The following is a 23388-nucleotide window of genomic DNA, read 5'->3' on the forward strand; positions in this document are numbered from 1 at the left end:
TTCCTGTCGGTGGCAAACTGGCACAGTCGGACAGACAGACCCCATTGGTGACAGATAATGAGCATTGTACACAAGGAAGCAGAAACAAGCAATTACTCCAGAATGGAGGTTCCTCACCATATGAAGACTGACCCCTGGTTATCCTTCTGTGTTTGTCCCCGGGTGGGGCTTCCAGCCTTTGTGGGCCCTGGACCCTATCTACTGTTCACACTCCTTTACATAGAATCCCAAGCCAGTTCATTCAGCTATTCAGCCGGCTGTGGCCAGGCTGAATGTGTAGGGCATTTTGTGTATATTTGTAGAGCACCCCATACACACACACACACACACACACACACACACACACACACACACACACACACACACACACACACACACACAGCTTAAAGCTTTTAAAGAATTTCTAAATCGTGTTGGAAAAGAACCTATTTTTCCTCAGCCTTTTTCCTTTCACAGAAGAGAAAAGCATCATGGGAGCAGCAGAAAGCCCAGGATGTTTTCTGTGTGTTCTCTGTGTTCTCAGCAAATGGCCTTAGGAATTTCTGAAGTCAGCTATAATCTGGCCCTTGAAGAAAGGCTCCCTTGGGACCCAGATCTTCAGGGGAGTGGCTCTTAGCATGGGTCCTTCTAGACAGAAGGGGACATTTTCTTAAGATGAAGGAAAGGGCATGGGGAGCAGAGAACTGTTTTCCTTTTCTTATTTTTCTTTACAATGATAACCCACCTTCTTCTTTTACTTTAAAAAAAATTACCTTCTCAACCAGAATAAAGAGTCAACACAGAGCTTTTTTACAAGGTTCTGAAAATTGGTGGGGGTAGGGGCTGAGAGTGGGGTTCCATTGGTACCATGGACAGATTCCAAGCTACCATTTCTATCCCTGGCTAATTTTCAGAAGCACCTTACAGAAAATTAATGTCGGATACACGTGATTAAAGCTTGATCACGCTCACTTCCCCCACTAATTAAATGGTTCATGGTGGAATAGGTGAAACACAGTTTTTACACAAAGTAGCAAAGACAAAGGTATGTTGTGTGATGACTGACATCATAAAGGGTGTTTGTCTCCTATCCACTGGAGCAAAGGTCCCCCATTACCAAATCAGGGGCAGGCTCATGCTAAACGTGTGTTAATTTAGTTAGGTGTGAGAATGAATCCATCAGTTTTCTTTTAATTCCAAACAGTGGTGCAAGTGAGTCGTTCCTATATGAGAATCTGGGTTGGACTTTTATGTAGTTAATCAGGAAGGGGTGTCTGACACTTGAGCTGCCTTAAAGATCCTGAAAATGACTCCCAGTCCTCAGAAATTAAAAAAAAGAAGGGGGGAGGGGTGGAGGGAGCCTTAAAACCCTATTCATGAGATAAGGGGAAGAGGGGTCAGGGTGGTGGGGGTGAATCTTTCCTTCACTCCACCAGTTAATTCATACCTATTATGTGTCAGTCACTGGGTAAGGCCCCGGGGACAGAGCAGTGCGTTGAGTAGACAAAAGCCCCACTCTTGTGGTGCTTGCATTTCAGTGTGTGTGTGTGTGTGTGTGTGTGTGTGCGCTCACAAGTGTGTGCAGTCAATAAAGAGCAGTGAGGAAACTACATGGTAGAAGAGTGATGAGTGGTGAGCACTATGAGCAAAGAGACCGGGTGCTTCTGAAAGGAAAGCATAGCTAAGATTTTCAACAGGGCTGTCTCCCACACGGAGAGGTGTTTGGTCATGACCTGGAGATGCGAGCCATGTAGGGACAAGGGAAGATGCAGAGTGACCTGGGAGAACACGGCAGGCCCCTCACAGGAGATGATGGCCTAGAACAGGGATGCGGAACAGGCAGGGGCAAAAGGGCTGGATGTGGGATGCCTTGACAACGAGACTGGGGATGGAGAACAGTGATGACGAGGCTGGCCATGGATTCTGCCCTGACATCTGATGCAGACCCTGTTGTCCTTCTTCTGTGGTCCCTAGAACTCGAGGACTATGGGTTACACATGCTGTGCACTGTACAATTGTTCTCATACTCATCTGTAAACTCCCGGGAGCAAGCTTTTCTTTTTTATCCTTTCCATTGCAGGGAGTTTAATATATGTCTGTTGGCTTGAATGGAATGGATTCTATTCCAAAATCAGCACTTGAGATTCATAGAACATTGTAGAATACTTGTCCAGTTGCCAATGCATGATTCATCTGAGGTAAAAATGGTAGCCAGAGGCCACCATGGAATCTTCTCTGAGCCAATTAGACCCACTCATGACCTAGAAACAAGATATGTGGGCTCAGACACAAGAAGAAAGATGGAGTCTCTCTTCCCATGAAATCCAGGGTCCTCTACCTCCCTCCAGGTCAGTAGGACTATGTCTTAGTGTGGTCGCACAGGAAGATTCAGATTGGAACTCTTGTGTTGGGAGGCAAATCACTCCAAAAATTCTAGCATAATCTGAAAATGACCCAAGGCAGTGTGTCCTGAATCCAGGATGAGCCAGCAAACCAATGTCACTCATGGAAAGGTAATAAGAGTAGTCTGGAAGGCAGGGTGAAACGCAAAACTCACATACACCCTCAGGCCCTGCCAGGTGTTCCAGGCTGATCTGAGGAGGGCCGTGGGAATGGGAAGAAGTCACTGTCTGCTGTTATTTCTAGTTGACCATCGCTGCGTTTTCTGTTGCTGATCTGTTTGTTAAGTGCACTGTGTGCCAGAAGAGGCCACTCCTCTTGGCTGGGTTTTTTGTTTGTTTGTTTATTTGTTTTTTTGTTTTTTGAGACAGGGTTTCTCTGTGTAGTTTTGGTGCCTGTCCTGGATCTCGCTCTGTAGACCAGGCTGGCCTCGAACTCACAGACATCAGCCTGGCTCTGCCTCCCAAGTGCTAGGATTAAAGGCATGCGCCACCACCACCCAGCTTTTTGCCTGGGTTTTACTCCCACCTGAAAAGGTCGGAATGAATGGTGTAAAATATGTTCCCAACAGGGTAGCAGATTTCCTGACTCCTCTATCATTTTTATTTTATTTACTTTTTATTTTCCATCCTGTCTGCAGTGGCAGTGCCCCCTTCCCCCTTTCCCCTCCCCCCACCTCCCCTCTGTTCCACCCCCATCCACTCCTTCTCCATTTCTATTCAGAAAAGGGCAGTCATCCCATGGATATTGACAGAACGTGGCATATCAAGTTGCAGTAAGACTAAGCTCCTCACCTTGTATTAAGGCTGGGTAAGGTGACCCAGTGTGAGGAATAGGGTCCCCAAAGCCAGCAGAAGAGTCAGAGACAGCCTGTGCTTCCAATGTTAGGAGTCCCACAAGAAGAACTAGTTACAAAATTGTCACATATATGCAGAGGGCCTTGGTTAGTCCCATGCAGGCTTCCTGGCTGTCCATTCAGTCTCTGTGAACACCCATGAACCCAGGTTAGTTGATTCTGTGTGTTTTCTTGTGATGTCCTTGACTCCTTTGAATACTACAATCCTTCCTCCACTCTTCAGCAGGATCCCCCAAGCTATGCCTAATGCTTGACTGTGGGTCTCTGCATCTGTTTCCACCAGTTGCTGGATGAAGCCTTTTGGATGATTATTGGTTAGGTAGCAATCTATGAGTATAAGCAGAATATCATTAGACATCACTACATTGACATTTTTTCCCTTCCAGTTGTGTTTGGTTCTATCCTAGGTCTCTGGGCCACCCAGCCTCTGGGTCCTGGCCCTCCAGACAGTGTCAGGGGTGGGCTCACTATCATGGCATGGGTCTCAGGTTGGACTGGTCATTATCTGGCCACTCCCACAATCTTGGTGTCACCCTTACCCTAGCAAATCTTATAGGCTGGACAGACTGTAGGTCGAAGGTTATGAATCTTGCATTTTTGTTGAAGAGATTGCATGGAGATGAGTTTTGGCTCAAGTGTGGTGGTACCTTTCCAGTCTTTCTGGCTGATGACACATCTTGCATTCTGTGTATGTCCCTTTGTTCGCTCACCTCTGATGGTGGGTGATGAGCCTTTTGGAGCAGGTGCAGACAGCAGGATTCAAGGGACTCGTGAGGGTCACCTTTGGTGTAGATGTCTACCTCTGACTGGTGAGTAGGCCTCTCCCAAGTACTGCAGGTGTTAATAGATGTCCCAAGACCAGTCGTCCTCTGAATCTTGTCCTTAGACCACCCACTAGACCTGGGGCTACTGCCTATGAGCCTGATAGCCGTGCGAAGTCCTCTGAAGTCTACTGAACCCAGACCAACACTTGACATTCCCTCTGAGACTTTCCCCCACACATTTAAGTGTGAGAAAACCAAAGGCAGCATGCTCCCTCCCCACTACTTCCAAGGAAGTAAGTGTCCTGTCACAGTCCCAGCTGTGGACCGCCCACAGTCATGGAGGCTCTTTCTAGGGGGCCCTCATCCCTGCCTCTCATTGCCCCCAACTCCCTTCATTGCTGCTGATTTCCTTAAGCATTTTGTTGTCTGGGTGTCTAGTTCCTGTGATGTGTGTCACAGGACATGTGGAGGCTAAACTGTGACAGTCTTTTTTAGTAATCTGAGGTAGGATATGCTTGCCCTTCCTATGACCGTTACATGCCACATGCCAGACTGGCCGAGAGAGGAATTACCCTTGGCGTTCTATTTTAATTCATGCCCCTGCAAGGGGATTTCCGGCTGACTGTGCCTCACTGGCCTCTAGAAACATCTATTAACCAGTGCAAGGAGGCTAAATCTCTAGTCACCTGAGATCTTGATGGAAACATGAGACTGAAGTTTGTTGTAATTTTCGGACCAGGAGAAGCAAAGCAGAACTCGGCTTCCTTGCGAAACGAAACGACCGTTTTGGGTGCCTGCATTTGGCCTAATGGTACCTTTATCATCTGCAGTTAGTGTTTGAGGCATCCCCTAAGTGTAGCATAATGATGGGTATTCGTGTCTCTTCCTGGGGCCACGTGGAGACACAGGAAAGAGCACCAGCACCCCCAGGGGGTCTGGTGACATCTGGGGCCCTGTTGTCGGACCACAATGAGGACTGAGGGAATGTATCATGCTTGTGGCTCTGTTCTGTAGAGGAGCGGGGGAGTTGAATTGAAGGGAAACCTGGGGGGCGGGGAGCAGCAAAGGGTGCCCTCTCTGCAGCTCAGTTTCCTGGACTGTAACTGTGTGCCCCATCCACCTTCCCAGTTCTGCATCTGAGATGCCACTGCCAAGAAGGTTAACAGGGAGTGGAGTCCCATGCCTAGTTGCACATGCCTGTATTTCTGCTCCCATGATCCTTCTGTCCTTGGGAGTAATGGGAGATGGTGGGTGGACATCGCGGTATGTGTGGGTGACCTTGCCAGTGAGAATGCCATCTCTTGCAAATGTTCCCTTTTCCCACACACACGCTTCCTTACCTGAGATAATTCAACCGGGGATCAGCTGGCCCCATTCACAGTGATCTGGGGACTGTATTGTGGTGTGGAACTTGGGTCCTCACGCCTGTCTAATTCTATTAGGAGCTTGTGGTTAGAACTGTCTTTCAGATGTTCACTCATCTCACGCAACAATGTGAATGGATGGTGAAGCCACTGAGAAGGAGCTGAGAGGTGGAGAACCCAGAAAGCAAGCCTGAGTGCTTCCCAAAGGGCCAGTGTGTGTGTGTGTGTGTGTGTGTGTGTGTGTGTGTGTGTGTGTGTGTGTGTGTGTGATTGGCCTAAAGTTTACTAAGTAGGCTGGGTTAGTGGGCCAGGAAGCTGCAGAGGTCTACCTGCCTCTACCTCTCCAGCAATGGGGTTACAGTCATGTATCATCCCACCTGCCCTTCATGGGTTCTGGGAACCAAACTCAGGTTCACATGCTTGCAAGGCAGACACTTTACCCTCTAAGAGATCTCCCCCGCCTCGACAGTCTCTTAACAGTTCTTAGCTTTTGCTCTCTACTATTCCTTGAAAATCCTCCTGGCTGCTGCCCCCAGGGGCTTCCCCTTCATTCCTACATGGATGAGTCAGTCCAGCTGCCAATGTGGAGCTGGTCCTCTGGGGATACAGACCCTGGTGTGGGAAGGAAGTCCTAGATAACTGAGTCCTAGAAGTGGGCTGAGGAGCAGGAGGAGAGCGTCATGGGAATTCTTTGATCCGCTGACAAGTGACATCTCTGTGAAAGGACCCCAGCCACATTCAGTGAACCCGAAGCCTCACCCAGAGCAGGGTGCATAATGGACATCATAGTGGTTGAGTGAATATCAGAAAGTGTAACTCTCCTGACCTGTCATGCACATGATTGATGCCCTCCGGGAGTTATCTGTGGCTGATCCAGAGGAGTGGACATGGCTGGGCAGCCACCCCAGACTGACGCTTTCCTTAGTGTGCGCTTTATTCAGCTAGGAGAGCCACACCTGCCTTCACCGACCCTAGACCCTAGGAACACTCACTTCTCCACATCTGTCGGGGGCTCTTCTGTTGCTGGAAGGGCCCCTGAAGCCTCTGCTGAAGGCTTCTCCCTGTCAGCATTTCCTGGAGTCCTTTGTGTACCTTTCTGGGCTATCTTGTTAGACTAGCCTCTTCACAAACACTCGGCAGTGAGCAACACAACTCCTTCCTGTCTGTGTCTTCGCCGTGACAATTTGCAGCTGCTGATAGCAGTCCTGGTTTGTGCTGGACGGTGCTCCGTACGGCTCTTCTCCCCTCAGATCCAGCATGAGAGAGCTGCGTGTGAGGTCATGCCTCTCCATCTAGGCCATGTCTTCTGTGCCTTCCCAGGCTGCTTTCATGGCAGTGATGCATGTGCGGCTTTATGTCTATGGATGTTTTGTTGCGACCACTTTGTAGACACTTATAACCCTTATGTCTGGTGTGGTTCAGAAGCAGTTACTTAAAGTAAGTTTGTCTCTCAAGAGTTAGAACTTGAGCCAAATTGTGGACTCTAGGATCAACCTTCTCTTTTTTCATTAACTTTACTGAGGAATAATTTACATGCAAGAAGATTTTAAGTGCATTTTAAATGCACAGTTGGATGACTTCTGACAATTGCATGCACTATTACAGGCAAGACAAAAAACATTTCCTCTCAAGTTCTTTCACGCCTCTTTCTTGTAACCTTCCCTCTCCCCAATCCAGACAAGCACTGATCTGCTTTCTGTCCCTGAAGATCGTATTTGTCTTTTCCAAAACTTTATATAAATGCAATTGTACAATCCACGCTCCTGGCGTCTGGCTCCCTCCATGGAAACTCGTCCATGTTGTGGCATGTGTCAGTAGTGTTTGTATTGCTAATTAGCTCCGCTTGTACCAATGTCCCATAGCTTGTCTACCTGCTCACCAACTGACACCTGTTGGACTATTTCCAGGAGATTTTTGCTATTGTGAGTAAGGCAACTGTGAATCTGTATAACATAACATAGTTTTATGTGGATATGTTTTCATTTTTTTCCTTTGGAACAGCCAAGGAGTGGAACTGTTGGGCCCAGGGGAAGGTGTCTATTTCTGTTTATAAGAAACTATCCAAGTGCTTTCCAGTGCAGTTGCTCCATGTCAGATCCCACAAGCAGAGGATGGAACCCGTTTGCTCTGGATACCACGACAGAGCCTGACTTTTTACTGCCAGCCATTCTAATAGTATAGCGAGCGCCAATGCTTTCTTTTGCAAATGTGAAACTGGAGACCCAGAGATTTTCTAAAAGCTGACAGGGGGTCAGGACTGTGCTCATGGTATGACTCCTACCCCTGAGAGCTTGGCTCATGCACCCCGGGAGCATGGCTAGTGTGCTCTCCTGTCTCTCGAGTACCCTTTGAACAAAATGGCTCATCGTCTCATGCTGTCATCTTCCTATGGACCCTGCTGTACTTCTGGTTCTCGGTGGGAGCTGAATTCAGATAAACGTTATGTGTCACCGGGGAGTGTGGGCTAACGACAGGCTGCGACACACGGAGTCCAACTCGAGGCACTTTTCATCTTTTCTGAGATTGAAGCCCCCCAGAATCTGAAACAGCATCTGAGTTGTGTCCCTGTGAGGTTTGCAAGTGTGTTGGGCTCATGTAGCTGTGAGGGCAGAACAGGGGATCTGGGGCCCACCATGTCACCTCTGCTCTCTGAGGCTATGCAGGACGCACAGCTGGAAGTAGCCAGAACTTGGGCTCCACACCTATGCAGCTCATTGTCCTAGGTGTCCAAAGCTGCAGTTAGGTGTGAATTTGTTGCAGAACAAAACACCATTTAACTTTGCTGTATTTAATCATAGAAACATAGCAGTATATTCTTTTCCCATGGTTCTTTGGTTCTTCCCGCCCCCCGTTGGCTAGTGAATAAACTCTCCTTAGAACTGGGCTTTTAAAATGGGAGCTTTTCTCTGGTTCCGTTTTGTTTGCATGATATAATCCTTGCCCTGGGTGAATGGCTGCTCCTCCCTTGAAGGGCACTGAGAGACGGAGCCCTGACCCCCTGGCGAGGGGCAGGTGCACTCCTGAGCTCTGTCACCATCTCTGCTAGGTGACATGATTGATGTCAGATCGTTCCCTTTTGACCCCAGCTAATGATCCTTATCTTCTCTCCAACACCCAACAGCTACCCCTTTTTCTCAGAGTGTCCAGGGCAGGGAAGGAGAGCCTTTCCCTGTCAAGATCTATTGACCTCAGCAAACAAAGGCCCTGTCTTCCAGGCAGTGATGGTGCCTTGCTGAGGACCTGCAAAGTCAAGAAGGCTCTGAGCTTAAGCAGTGTTCTTATCATACAGGGAGCCAGAAAGATGGCAAGAGGAGACTCCACAAACCTGAGTGCTGTGCCTGGGAAGCGCAGAACCTTGGGTTTATTTCTGGAGGTGTTATGTTTCCATTTTATCCTGTTGTGGGGATAAAACAACAACAACAAAACAAAACAAAAACTGACAAAAAAAAACAGCTTGAGAAGGAAAAGGATTTATTGAATCTTATGCTTCCAGATCACAGTTCATCACTGAGGGAAGAACTAGGGCAGAATCTATGGAGGTTCACTTTCTGGCTTGCACACTAGCTCATGCTTACTTTCTCATATAGCCAGGACTACCTGCCTGAAGGATGGTGCTGCCCACAATGGGCTGGGCCCTCATACATCATTTAATTTTAAAGGCAGTCTTAATAGAGGAAAACAGCTAATATTGGCCTCTAGGGCCTGTGAACATACACACACACACACACACACACACACACACACACACACACACACACACACACACACGAGAAGCAGGAGTCCAGGGAAGGAATGAAGTAGAAGGAGAAATATAGAAGCCTGAAATAGTTCAAGTTAGTTTGAAAATCTTTTAAAGGCAGTGTGAAAGCTGATGCTGAAGTCAATATTTGAAGATCTCCAGATGGTAATTAATGGAGAAGAGAAAAATGAAGTGTGAAAAGGAAGAAAGCAGGACAGTTAACAAAGCACAGAACTGAGAAAGAGAGCACTTGCTAGAGGCATAGGAAGACCTGAAGCCAAGACCACCCAACTCAATCTCATCACAGGGCCCCTTGGGGCTTAGACTACCACTTAAGATGACATCAAATGAGGTCATGGGGCCAGCAGCCCGTTGGGGGGACATTGTAAACAGCTGGCCACGTTGGGAACATGTTAGGGGTTCTCTTTGGACTGTAAAGAAAGGCAGAAGGACTGAGGATCTCTGAGGACCCTCCTCTCCACCATTCTTTTATCCTGGGGGTAAAAAGGGCATGTTCGAGACAGAATGTTCAGCCTGTTCAGTAGTCTACTCTAGCTGATTCTGGCTTTATCTCTGATCATGGATGGTTTCTGAAGACAGAGATGAGAGGATTTGGAAGCGTTATTTTACTAGGGTTCCAAGGCCAACTCACGTCTTCAAATTCTGAAGGATAACTGTTTTCTTGAACTGATTGAGTATAGATGTACGAAGAACTTTGCTTGGCTGCTTTCTTCGGTGAAGCTGAAGATGGGGAAGTGGGTTTCCAAGGTAACCACCTGCCGGGTGAAGACCTGGAGGGGACCCAGTAGGTAGCAATGGCAGTCCATCACTCCTAGTCACATCACTGCACAACTGAACTTCATCTGTTGCCCTCTACCAACAACTTCTTACGAGCTGTTCGCCTCCTATGCTAAGGACAAATTCTTGTGCCTGGCATTGCCCTGAAGCCTGGTATTGGCAATACTGAGCTGTCTTCTTGGCTGACAGGCCATCTTTCTGAGAACTGAGTCATGCCCTGGGTATTTGGGTGTGTGTGTGTGTGTGTGTGTGTGTGTGTGTGTGTGTGTGTGTGTGTGTGTGTATGCAGACATGTGTACCACAATGTATATGTAGAGGTCAAAGGGCAATCTTGGGTGGTCCTCACTTTCCACCCTGTTTGAAATGGTCTCTTTGTTGTCTCAAGCTTCACTGCTGACCCCAGGCTAGCTGGTCCATGAGTTTTCAGGGATTCTCCTGTCTCTGCCTCCTGTCTCACCACAGGAGTAGTGGGATTGTAGATGTGTACTAGTGCGCTTGGCTTTGCATAGATTTTGGGATTTGAACTCAGGTCCTTGTGGTTGCATGGTGAGCGCTTTACTCACTGGACTGTCTCCCCAGCACCACCAAGGGTCTCTTCACTCTTTTGCTTGCCTTATCTCTTGTCATAGAACTAAGTGGCCAGTGACTGGAGGAAAGAAAGAAGGAGTCCAAATTACCCTTCTAGCGGTAAATAGAAGAGTCTGGGAATGCCCGGGGCACTAAAAGTGGTACCCTCTTCTCTGGGCACTCGGAGCATGCATCGACCTGTGACATTGATCCATGGATCCTCCCCTGGGGACAAATAAAGTGAACTCCATTCTGGGCCATAAACTCTGGGGGATGAGGCTACTTCCAACCCTAGATTGTCTTCTGGAGAGCCTTCCATTATCTCGGGAGAAGGTCTGGTGACCCATGTTCCTCCAGTGTCCATTTCTCCAACGCCTTTGAATTAGTTTCTGGCTCTTGCCTACTCTCCTGTTCAGTTTTTCTGTGCTGGCCAGCCGTGCAGGCGATGAACTTGATGAAGTCCCATCTCATTAGATCCCCATCCTCTCCTTGCTTGCATTATTCTTGAGCCCTCTGTGATGTTCCAGGAAGCACACAGCTGGAATCACCCAGCCCAGCCCATGAGGCCCTCCCTGGGTTGGCTGTCCCCATGTCTCTCCTCTGGTCTGGATGATGACAGGGTGCCCACTTACCCATAGGCCAGCTGTGTTGGAGTGGGCGTTCTCTTTGAGTGTGCGGCTTTGCTTCTGCTTGGCTGCGTGCCTGCTGCATTTTCTTCCTCTTGCACACAGCCTCTAGCTCTAGCTGACTTTATTCAGGATCCCCTGCAAGTCCCAGCCCCAGGCCCACAGGGTTTGTCCCTCCTTCCCCTGGGGCTCCTAAACATTGTCATTGCTTCTCATATGACATCATCATGATCTGGAGGCATGCTTGTCTCCTCCACAGGCTGTCAACTCATTTGATGGCTACCACTGTCTTTATGCTCATTGGTAGCCCCAGTCTTAGTAGACAATCAACAAAGGACTGATCTAAAGGCATCACTAGGAACTGTGTAAGGTGGGACTATACTCCAAGGGAATCTGGATTTAAATGAGGGTTTCTTGGGCATTCTTTTTTTCAGTCCATCAAGTATGAAAACCTTGCTGGGTAACTGAGCATGTAAAGGCACTTGCTGAGAAAGCCTGGTGAGCCGAGTTTAATCCCTGGGATTCATGTAAAGGCATAAGTAAAGAACCAACTCTATAGAATTATCCTATAACCCATACATGCACACTGTGGCACCATACATGCATTCATATTCAATAATAATAATAATAATAATAATAATAATAAAGATCTTAAAAAGTTGAAGGGTCTTGTTCATGTGTAGCTTCTTCTTCTTTTTTTTTTAAAGATTTATTTATTTATTATGTATACAGAAGAGGGCACCAGATCTTATTACAGATGGTTGTGAGCCACCATGTGGTTGCTGGGACTTGAACTCAGGACCTCTGGAAGAGCAGTCAGTGCTCTTAACCTCTGAGCCATCTCTCCAGCCCCATGTGTAGCTTCTTGATCTACAGGTTGATGGGCTGGTGGCCTCTCAGACGGTTGGAGGGCACAGGCAGCCACTACTCAGCATCAGGACTGGAGTGAGAAGGGAGGGGCCACACTTCCATCCTTCTGCACATTTCCCTAAAGTGCATGGTGATATGTGAATGTCCTAGTTAGGATATGAGCAGTTTCAGCCGCTCAGGTGTTTGCCTTATTTTATTGTGCAAACAGAGCATGTGACCAGTTCCATCTAGCAGCCGTTTTCAGTTGCTCTTCTCCATAAGATTCTCCTCAAATCTCAGCCCCAGACCAAGACCTGAGTGACCTCTCTGCCTTCATTTTTATCTGAAAAATGGAGATATGGAGTTAGATAAAGATTTTTACTCTGCAGTGAATAGAAGAACCCCACAAAGGCCCACAGGAAGTTTCTAGGTACCCATGTCCTCTGAAATTGTCCCATTTTGTGTGTCTGAATATTTTGTTTCCTGCAATGTATATGTGACGTTTGAGTAAGAGTTTCTGACTCCAGAATGCTTTTAAAATTACTGGGATAAATGATGTACAGAAATACCAGGTATGGTTAATGCTGATTGTCGATGTGATGGGATGTTGAACCACCTAGGAGAATGTCCCTAGGTGTATCTGTGGAGGTGTTTCTAGAGAGGTTTAAATTGGGAGGGAAGACCCAACCTGAATGTAGGGGTCACCAGTCTGTGGGCTGGGGTCCTGGACTGACTAAAAAGGAGAAAGTGAGCAGAGCATCCTCGGCACCTGTTGCTCTCTGCTTCCCGACTGTGGCTGTGCTGGGACCCACTGCCTTTCTCTCCTGAGGCTCCAGTGAGAACTGCCGTCTCTGCCATGCTGTCCCCATGGTGGTGGCCCGGACTACACTGTCCACCTGTGAGCCAGCTGGGAGCCTTGAGTGGTTGTGTCTGGCATCTTGTCACAGTGGCAAGGAATACAGCACATTAAAGACAATTCGGTTTTCTGAAAATGAAGTTTAATAAATAAACCTGAGAGGTAAAGTTTATGCTACAACACTGCTTCCCCCCACCCCTTTAAAACATCAGAATGCAATAATGAAGTGACAGTTGCAGGGTGAGGCAGGTTGCACCTCCTGCCATCTGTGAATCCGACGAATGTCCCATGTGGGTCTCATCAGGTGCCTGTAGGATTTTAGACTGAGTGCCTTCCATCTAGGAAGGCCACCCAAGCTTGGCTATTGGCTCCACAGCTCACGGTAGTGGCATTCATCTCTTGTGTCTTCATCCAAAAAACCACCAAGGTTTCCTTCTCCTTAGCCGATGCACACGGAACTTCAGGTGTGAATGTCATCCTGCCTGCGACTACATCTCCAAATACCAGCCCAGGATGAAGGAAGGCCCCTGTATCCCTCAGCAAAGGAGGGTCTCCCATGTCTTGTCCCACGTTTTCTTGTGAAGCTCTTGGTTCCTGGGTTTGACATTTGGCAAAAATGAATGAATGAATGAATGACTAAATAAGTAAGTAAGTAAGTAAGTAAGTAAATAAATAAATAAATAAATGTTTTTTGTAATCATTAACCCTCAAGCCAGTGGCTTTATGGGATGGAACATGATATTCTAGATATATTTTTCCCCTTCCCCTTCCTTCTTGAATGCAGTTTGATTCTCTTTCTCCACACTCATTCACTGATTAACTGGATTATAGTCTTCTCACCTTTTTTGCATATAAAAGTTCTGGTCTTTACTGTCTCCAAACACCAAGGTTGTCTTCTTTGCCCTGTTGACTCAGCACAACTAATCGTAGGTTGAAGGCATGTCTGCACCCGGAATTTGCTGCCCCCAAACATACGTGGGAGACCCCGAATACCGTTTGCAGAAGGCAGAGATAGACTGCAGGCATAGGGAACAGCATGGCTACCGGTCACTCTGTGTGAGAAGACCTGCCAGAGTCTGTAGACAGCTGCTTCTGGAGAAGTGGTGGGGTTCTGTCAGAATGGACCCAAGAAGGGTAGAGCCTTTGGGGGCACTGTTCCAGGTGGGTCCTTCCCACTCTAGGATGAAGGTGAACCTGCTCAGCCGTGGTGAGTCTGTCTTTCCGTATAAGGATGCCTGGACTTGACACAGACAATATGCCTGGTTTCTTGAACTCGTTACTCACACCACACTTCCCACTAATTGGTCTCATCTCAGCTGAGCAACATTATTACCCATTGCTGGTTTGGGTAGGGTGTCTGGGTTTGGGTAGGATGTCTGACCTAGTAAGGTGCCTCCTGGATTCTGGCCCACCAGCATGGATTATACCCTCTGCAAAGAACAAATGTTGCATTATTTACAAACATCTTTGTTTCATCATCTTTCCTGAGTCTCTGGGTGGAAGGTGCTTCCTGAAATGTGTGCCCAGAGCAATCAAGCAGTGAGGTGAGGCAGAGGGGCTTTTGGTGGTGACTTTGAATCTAGTGCTGAACTGAGAGGCCATGGCTCTCTTTAGAGCAGGAATGTCTTATGGATTGCTTTTCCAAAGACAGTGGATGGGGATCCTCCCTTACAGGCTTGTGTGTTTGAAGACTTGGTTCCTGGAACTGGTGATGTTATTTTGGAATTTTGGGGAGTGGGACCTGGCGGGAGGAATTGGGTCACTCATAGTGGGCTTTGAGGGTTACGATCTGCCCTGCCTCTTGCCTGAGTCCTCTGCTTTCTGAACCATAAGGTGTGAGAACTGCCGGGACGTCTCCATCTTTCCCTGACGATGGGCGGCACCCACCCCACACCATGGACTTAAATAAACACTTCCTCCCTGAAGTTGAGGCTGTCACATGTTTTTCACAACAACCAGGAAATACCTGTACTTTGAATGTGATTGGCCCCCATAAGCTCAGAGCGAGTGGCAGTATGAGAAGGTGTGGCTTTGTTGGAGGAAGTGTGGTCTCCTTGGACGAGGCTAGATGGCACACCTTTAATCTGGGCCACACCTTCTGTTGGAAGTGTGTCACTGTGGGAGTGGACTTTGAGGTCTTTTTCTCAAGCTTCACTCAGTGTGACAGTCAGTAGACTTCCTGCTGTCTGCAAGATGTAGGACACTCGGCTGTTTCTGCAGCACCATGCCTGCCTGCATGCCACTGTGCTCCCCTCCATGATGGACTGAACCTCTGAACTGTAAGCAAGCCCTCTCAATTAAATGTTTTCTTTATAAGAGTTGCTGTGGTTATGGTGTCTCTTCACAGCAATAGTAAACCCTAACTAAGACAGTAACTAACAGATACGACTTCTGTTTCACATGTACTAGAGACGGCTCCACCATGGCTTTCCTGTGACAGAGGGGCCGGTGTGTGATGCGTGTTCACATGGTGATTGTGCAAGAAGATTACAGTTTTGGAGAATTTGAGGAGAGGGGCCCCTGAACCTACACATGAAGCAGCTACCAGTCATTTGTTTGAAGGATAAAGAAAACTGTCTCTCAAAGATCAAATGTGGGATTTCTGGCATAAAGTCCACCTTACACTCTGTAGCATATGGAATTCAAAAACAGAATGTCTGAGAAAATACTTTAGTCAAAATATAGAATATTATTATGGATTTCAGCTGTTCATTTGATATTTGATACTAAGAAAAGCTATATTAGAATTTTGTGACTCTGGGCTGGAGAGATTACTCAGCAGTTACGAGCATGTGTTACTGTCCCAGAGGACTTGGGCTCAATTCCCAGCACCCACATGGCAGCTCACAACTGTCAGTAGCTCCAGTTCCAGGGGATCTGATGCACTCTTCTGGTCTCTGTGGGCACTGCACACATGTGGTATACAAAAATGCATGCAGGCAAAACACCTGTACACATAAATAAAAATGAATAAATCTTTAAAAATTAGAATCTTCTTCTAAGTGGGTTCTCTTGCATGAGAAAAGTCATTCTTAGGGAAGAATGCTGTTTTGTGCTGATTTGTTTGGAATAGAAAGTATTTAAACAAATGACAGTGGAAATTAAAGATGCCGGACTAGAAAAAGTTTCTTCTAAAGGAATTTTAGTTTGTTTAAATTCAGTGGCCCCTGGACAAAAGGGAAGCAAGGAGTTTGGAGAACTCTCAAAGACGCCTTGATCTTTTCTAGAGGATGTTTCTTACTGAAGGGTGAGAATCAGTGTTGGAACTTCTCTGAGGTCTCTGTCCTTGTGCATTGTGGAGTCACCTGCGATGCCCCAGAGGTTAAGATTGCAATGGGAACACAACACTCATTAAAAACAGAGGGCTGGGATGTAACTCAGTGGTAGAGTGCTTGCCTGGTACATAGAATGTTCTGGATTCAGTTCCCCAGCACCGTGAAAATCGCATGCATCATCAGATTGTATAAGAGTAAGATGCAAAGAGTAAGTGTCCACTGGAAACTCTATGTAGAGAGCTTAAAAAGCTTTAGAAAGCTAAACCTAAGTGATCATATTGATACCAGAAAAGTGTCTTTCAAATAAGGGATACTACCAAGGATAAAGACAGTATATGATGATAAAAGGTGATGAACCAAGGTCATATCATCCCCGAGTGTGAACATATCTAACAACAGAAATAGAAAGCAGCTAACACAAAAACTCATGGAGCTAAAAGCAGAACTGCACAAATCCAGCCTGCTAGTTGAATGCCTCAGCACTCCTCTCATATCAGTCTATAAAATGAGTAAATGGAAAACCGGTAAGAATATTAAAAGCCAGGCATGGTAGCACATGGCTTGAATCCCAGCACTTAGGACCAAGAGGCAGGTGGATATGTGTGAATTTGAAGCCTGCTTGGTCTACCTAGTGAGTTCAGACCAGCCAAGGCTATATACATACTGAGACCTCCTCTCTCTATATGTGTGCATGAGTTTATCAACACTATCATATAACTTGACCCAGTGGATATTCATAAACCATTTCTCCTAATTTTGAGAGAATACATGCCCTTTCCTATATAGTAATGATTCACCAAGATATTCTGGGCCATAAAATATACTTTAAATCTAAGAGAAACTGATACCATAAAATCATATTTTCTGACTATCAAGAAATTGACATCTGAAAAATTCTAGATATTTAAAAATTAGTGATGTATTTCTAATAAACCACAAGTCAAACAGTTACAGGATTAGGTTATTTCTACTTGGATTTTAAAGGTTTATTTTATATTTTACAGTGTGTGTGTGTGTGTGTGTGTGTGTGTGTGTGTGTGTGTGTGCATGTGTGTGCGTGCATGTGCACATATATATGCAGGTGACCATGTAGTTCCGAAGACTCATGGAGCTGGAGTTACAGGTGGTTATGAGTCACCTGACATGGGTCCTGGCAACTTAACTTGGGTCCTGTGGAAGAGCAGGATGTGCTCTTAATGCCCGAACCATGTCTTTAGCCCCTTCACATTTGAATTTAATGAAATATTCACTATTAATAAAATTTGAATGAAAGTAAACATGTCAAAATATATAGGAAACAACTCCAGCATTGCTTAGAAGAAATTGGAGAATCATTGCTGATTTTCAAAAATAAAGACATAAGATCAATTAATGAAGGGCCTGCTTTAAGAAACTTAAAAAAAAAAATGAACTGGGGACATAGCTCAGTGGGAGAGTGCTTGTCTAGCATGCTGGAGACCCTGCACTCAATCCCCAGGGGAAAAAAGTTCTAGTTAGCTATTTTACAGCAAACAATTATTTTTAAAAGTAGAAACTAGAAAAGAAAAAAGCAATTGAAACCTAAAGTAAACACAAAGAAGCCAGTAATCAATGACCCAAACTGCAGAAAGAATAGGAAAGCCAGGGAAACCCGTTGCTGACTCGTGAAAAGACTAACATGTTTGCTGGGACTCTACCCAGGCTGATTAGTCAAAAGGTAATTAGACACAAATGATCAATATCAAAGCTAAAAGAGAGGCTGATAGAGCCAATAAAAGGGGGACCAGGAAGATTACAAGTATTTCCATGTCCATAAGATTATAATAATTTGTATGAACTAGTTTCTTGAAAGATTTCAATTACCAGAGTTCATACAAGAAACTATATGCTGAATAGCGCTTTATGATAAGTATTGAGTAAATTAAGTTGCCACTTCCATGAAAATCCTGCAGCTTAACGACACTTGCTTCCTAGTCTCTCAGGGCCTGTCGCTTTCAGAGTTAACATGCAAAGCAGGTGCATCCTGCTCAGGACCATGGTTCTAGTTACTAATTAAATCATTGTATTGCTCTAAGAGCAGGAATGTTATACTAAGAACACTAGAATTCATGACACGCAATTGTCTCAAATCTGAGCTGGAGCATTTCAAAAAGCCTTTGCTGGTGTTGTGGGGCATGACACCATGCACAGTGCAAAACAGTTTATGTTATGTGTTCAGAGTCCAGGCTGCAGTAAAGTCATGGGACACAGCAGAGGCAAGTGATGCCAGATGCACCTTGAAATTCATTGCCTGTTTGATTATGAATCAAGTTTTAGTTATTGTGTATTCAAAAACCTCTTATTGCTGGTGTGTGTGTGTGTGTGTCTGTGTGTGTGTGTGTGTGTGTGTTGTATGTGCGCGCGTGCGCGTACACTCCTCATTCAGTTACCTGCCCCCTTGAGGGGTTGTAAGCCACAGTCTAAGAGCTTAGGTGCTCAGTAACTTTATGTTCTACTCACACAAGTCCCTGATTTCTAAGTGATTCCATGTTCCACTCTATCATACAAGTTCCCAATTTAACACAAACGATTTCCTTGAAATTGAATGTATTTGGACTGCATTGGTTTTCCCGGTGTAGTTGGCCACTGAGTGGAAATATCTACAAACCAGGAAACAGTCTGTCAAACCCTAGAAACACACTTGTATTGAGGAGGAAGATGAGGTGAGGTAGCCTCTCCCTGGCACCTCTAATAGACCAGGCCTGGGTCTGAGTCATTTTTCACACTGCTGAGGTTACCTGAGTCATTTTTTCTGGTAGAATATGTCATCCTTCATAATTTCTTATGTTTACAACATTCATTGAGTCAACTAAACTAATTGTTGTATTCTTTATTTCAGAAAAACTGTACAACTCCAGCGGCCGTGATCTAAGAAGGGCCCTTTTCTCGCTGAAGCAGATATTTCAGGTAAAAAGGAAAACCAAATGCCAAAACACTACAGTCGTGTTTTTGCTTTGCTGGGGAACTAGATTCATACAAGGTTATACCTGTGTTCATTACAAATAGGGAAGTCTGTTTAGATGACATTACAGGTCGGGGGCTGAGGAGACGGGAGAGTGGGCAGTGTTTGCCAGGAGAGAACTAGAACAGTTTGGATCTCCAGCACCCAGGTAAAGGCTGGGTGGGCACGATGGCCTGCCAGGACTCCCAGTGCTCAGTGGGCAGAAACGGGATTCTAGGGAAATCTGGTTAACTGCTCTAGAAGAACTGGTGGGCTCTGGATTCAGGTGAGAGACCCTGCTTCAACATATACGGTGGAGAGGAATTGAGGAAGACGCTGTGTCAATGTCTGGCCTCCTCATGCTCCTATACACGTGTGTCCACACACATGGAAATACATGTACACGTATCACACACCCAAGAAAATTAGGTCAGAATTCCAGAGGAGAATATTTTATGTCAAATATTTCAAGTACAAAAAGTAAAGACAACTTAATCAAATGTTTTTTTTCTATATTCCAGTTTTTAAAAAGAAAATCTGTTTGAGTGTAACTAAAGACGTGTGTTCTGTTCCCCGACCCCCCAAACCCACCCCTGACAAATTACCACCTGCTTTCCACATCTGGGTCTCCTCTCTACCAATGGTTGCATTTAGTGTTCCTTGTGTGCATTCATGTTTCCATCCTAGTGGTAGATTATACCCAGAAAGTTTTCTCTAGTCCTGCCTGGCCCCACCGTCCCACAGCCACTTATAAAATAATCACTCAGAGGCTTAATATTATTTACAAACTGTATGGTCTATGGCAGCCCTCTTGCTAGCTAGCTCTTATATCTTAAATTAACCCATTTCTATTAATCTATACTTTGCTACATGTTCCATGGCTTTAGCAGTCTGCTGGCATGTTGCTCCTTGGGCGGCAGGCTGGCGTCTCTCTAGACTCTGCCTTTCTCTTTCTGTCTCTCTCCTTGGATTTCCCACCTGCCTCTAAGCTGCCTTGCCATAGGCCAAAGCAGCTTGTTTATTAACTAATGGGAATAACATATATCCACAGCGTACAGAAAGACATCCCCCAGCAGTAGATACCCATGATATATGACATGACAGTCTTTGGTATTAACTTCACATATATATTGTCATGTTGCATACGCCCTACTTTGGTTTGTTTATGAAGGGTGAATTGGTGTAGGTGTGACTGTAGATCTGGCCGGGGCTGTATTTCATCTGGTGGACATAAGGCATTCTGTTCATTCTTCTTTGGATGGGTGGTTCACTTGATTCCAGTTTGGGTATTATAAAGCCTGCTACTGTATGTTCCTTTGTGCACACATGAGTCCCTCATCACCAGTTTCATCTTATCACTTGGTACCAAGCCTTCCCTTCATCCCTAGCCTGAGATAATCACAAGTGTAGTGAAGAGCTAGGTCAGGTTCCAGATACCCGTGAGACATCAGTGGGCAGAGTGAGGCTGTGGGTTGTGAAGATAACCTTTGCAAAGAGTGTGTCTGTCTAGTGTGGTGGTATTGTGTTCACCAAAATATTGTGTACCTTAATAAACTTATCTGGGGTCAGAGAACAGACAGCCACTAGATACAAAGGCTAGAAAATGGTGGCACTCACACCTTTAATCCTAGCATTCCAGAGATAGAAATCCCTCTGGATCTCTGTGAGTTCAAGGCCACATTGGAAATAGCCAAGCATGGTGACACGCCTTTAATCCCAGAAAGCCAGCCTTTAATCCCAGGGAGTGGTGATAGAAAAGAGAAAGATATATAAGGTGTGACAACCAGAAACTAGAGGCATTTTGGCTGGTTAAGCATGTGGCCTGGTTAAGCTTTCAGGCTATGGAGCAGCACAGTACAGCTGAGATTCATTCGGGATGAGGACACAGAAGCTTCCAGTCTGAGGAAACAGGACCAGCTGAGGAACTGGTGAGGTGAGATAGCTGTGGTTTGTTCTGTCTCTCTGATCTACCAGCATTGACCCCAATAACTCGGCTCGGGTTTGATTTTATTAATAAGAACTTTTAAGATTCCTGCTACAGTCTAGGTTCACTAATTTTCCACTTCCCTTCAATTCTTGTTTAATCCTTTAAAAGATTTTCTTTGTCAATGATGATTTTAGCCAGAGTGAGCTTCTCACGGTTAGAGGGAGTAGGTAAAAAGGTGGGTCAAAAAATCTAACTCACCCACACATTCTTACCTTCCTCTTTAAAACTTGTCCTTCTTCTGGAATGGGATTCTGCTATCACTTCTTCCCAGAATGGGATCCATTTCCTGGTGGACATTTCTGAGGACATGTCCTCTTGTCTCCCACAGCCTGAGTTTGCTGTTGGAAGCATGGTTCCTCTGTCATGTTATAATAATCTTGTATTCTCTTATCACATGGAGGATAGCAGGGAGCTATCTTATAATACTAAGATTCTTATCCAAAGATCTCAGAAGCAAGTTGAAAGGTTGCTCAGAGGTTATCCAGAGTTAGGACAATACACATAAATAAGGATGGTAGTTGGAATGGATCCAGATGCACTGAGAACGTTTGAATTGATGGACACTTTCATAAGGATACTAAAAACTAACAATGATAGACAAGATGAATAGGCAGTGGATGCTGGTAGCCTAGCTACTTGGAAAAGGGCAATTTTTTAGAATCTCAAATTCTTCTTGCCTTTTCATATTAAACTTTAAGGTAAAAAGAAGTCTCTTTTAAAGGGAAGCCTTTGTAGAAAGACTCTAGGTAGTAAGGGAAAACAGAATGCCACTGTTTTGTGGCTCCTAATGAATCCATTAATGAATTAATAATGCAACAAAAGTTGCTAACATGACAGAAACAAGGTACCATCAGACATTAGGTACCTTCTATAGAAATATAAAGTATGATGCAGTCAAGCCAACCAATCAACCCTGGATTCAGACATGAATCCAACTACAGATGATTGAAGACACAGGCACATGTTAAATATCAAATGATGAGCCAAATCTGGACTGTGGGCTACTCTAAAGGATGAACGACTTTCTTCAACATGTAAGTTAATGAGGGTGGGGGCATTTTCTTCCATTGATTAGTTAATAGAGGTTACTGAGTTTTAGATTCATATAAATGAATTAACATATGTGGATCTTACTTGGAACTTGTCCTGGTTTGAACTCTATGGTTGTCATAAAACACTCTAACCAAAAGTAACCTATGCAAGGAAAAGGTTTATTCAGCTTACACTTCCAGGTCACAGTCCCTCATTAAAGGAAATCAGAGCAGGAACCTGCATGTGGGAATGCTGTTGGAGGAATGCTGTTCACTGGCTTGATCTCTGGCTCATGTTCATCCAACTTTCTTATATAGCTTGACATCTCTCTCTAGGGATGGTGCTGCCCACAGTGGGCTGGGCCTTCCCATATCAATCACCAATCATGGCCATTTCTTACAGACGTGGCCACAGGTCAGTCTGATCTGGGTAATTCTTTGAATGAGGTTCCTTCTTCCTAGGTAACACTAAGTTTTGTCAAACTGACAATAGTTGACCAAGACATCTTGTATAAATATAGGGATAAAGAAGTTGGAAATTTGGACACTGACTGATTGTCTGATCGTTTTTCTAACCTTAAAATATTTCTTATGAGTACCCATTCTTAAAGTTGCTATAGTTGGAAGCTACACAGAAATAATGTATTAACTGATGTACAGTCTGAGAATTGCTTCAGGTTGTGTAGCAGGAAAAGACAGAATGATGGGTAAAACAAGATTGCTGTGGGTTCATTCACACCCATGTTCACGAGACAGTGAGATTTTCCTAAATTGAAAGGTTAGAAAGAAAGCCAAAGAACCTTTTTTCAGACTGGTCACACAGTCTTTGCACCAGTCTGTTCCTTGGTGTGCATCCCTTGAGATTGTCCTGTTGATTCCCGGAATGGTTCTTGAACAGGCAGGCTAGTGCTGTGTAGACAAGGAAGGTGCATGTCAGCAGGAGTTTTAAGTCTGGTTTGAGGATCACACACAAAACCACACTCAGTAGCAGCCATGCTAGGGCTTGACTGGATCTGACAGGCAGCGTGTTGGGTAAGGCTTGGGTGACGGATGCCTTGCATAGTTTGGGGTCCGTATCTTCATCACGCTTGCATTTTCTAGGCATGGAGTTTCTTTAGAAACTCAGATTTTTAAGAGCTTAAAAAATAGAGACCTTGGTCATTTGTAATGAGTTAGTTATTCTTTGACTAATAGGCATTTGTAATAACAGCCATAGCCAGCCGGGCGGTGGTGGCACACGCCTTTAATCCCAGCACTCGGGAGGCAGAGCCAGGCGGATCTCTGTGAGTTCGAGGCCAGCCTGGGCTACCAAGTGAGTTCCAGTAAAAGGCGCAAAGC

The 23388-nt window shown here is 45.4% G+C and overlaps 1 protein-coding gene across 11 annotated transcripts in view; it reads left to right on the forward strand.

Annotated features, from left to right (window-relative positions):
• Window positions 1–23388, forward strand: part of Fhod3 (formin homology 2 domain containing 3) — a 425281-nt gene that overhangs the window by 161855 nt on the left and 240038 nt on the right. For all 11 annotated transcript variants that reach the window (XM_076554837.1, XM_076554838.1, XM_076554839.1 and 8 more), the window contains exon 4: window positions 18931–18998. In XM_076554837.1, the coding sequence (XP_076410952.1) occupies window positions 18931–18998 (68 nt within the window). The remainder of the gene's footprint in view (window positions 1–18930; window positions 18999–23388) is intronic.

This window comes from Peromyscus maniculatus, chromosome 19 (assembly GCF_049852395.1).
Source record: "Peromyscus maniculatus bairdii isolate BWxNUB_F1_BW_parent chromosome 19, HU_Pman_BW_mat_3.1, whole genome shotgun sequence".
Taxonomy (NCBI): Eukaryota; Metazoa; Chordata; class Mammalia; order Rodentia; family Cricetidae; genus Peromyscus; species Peromyscus maniculatus.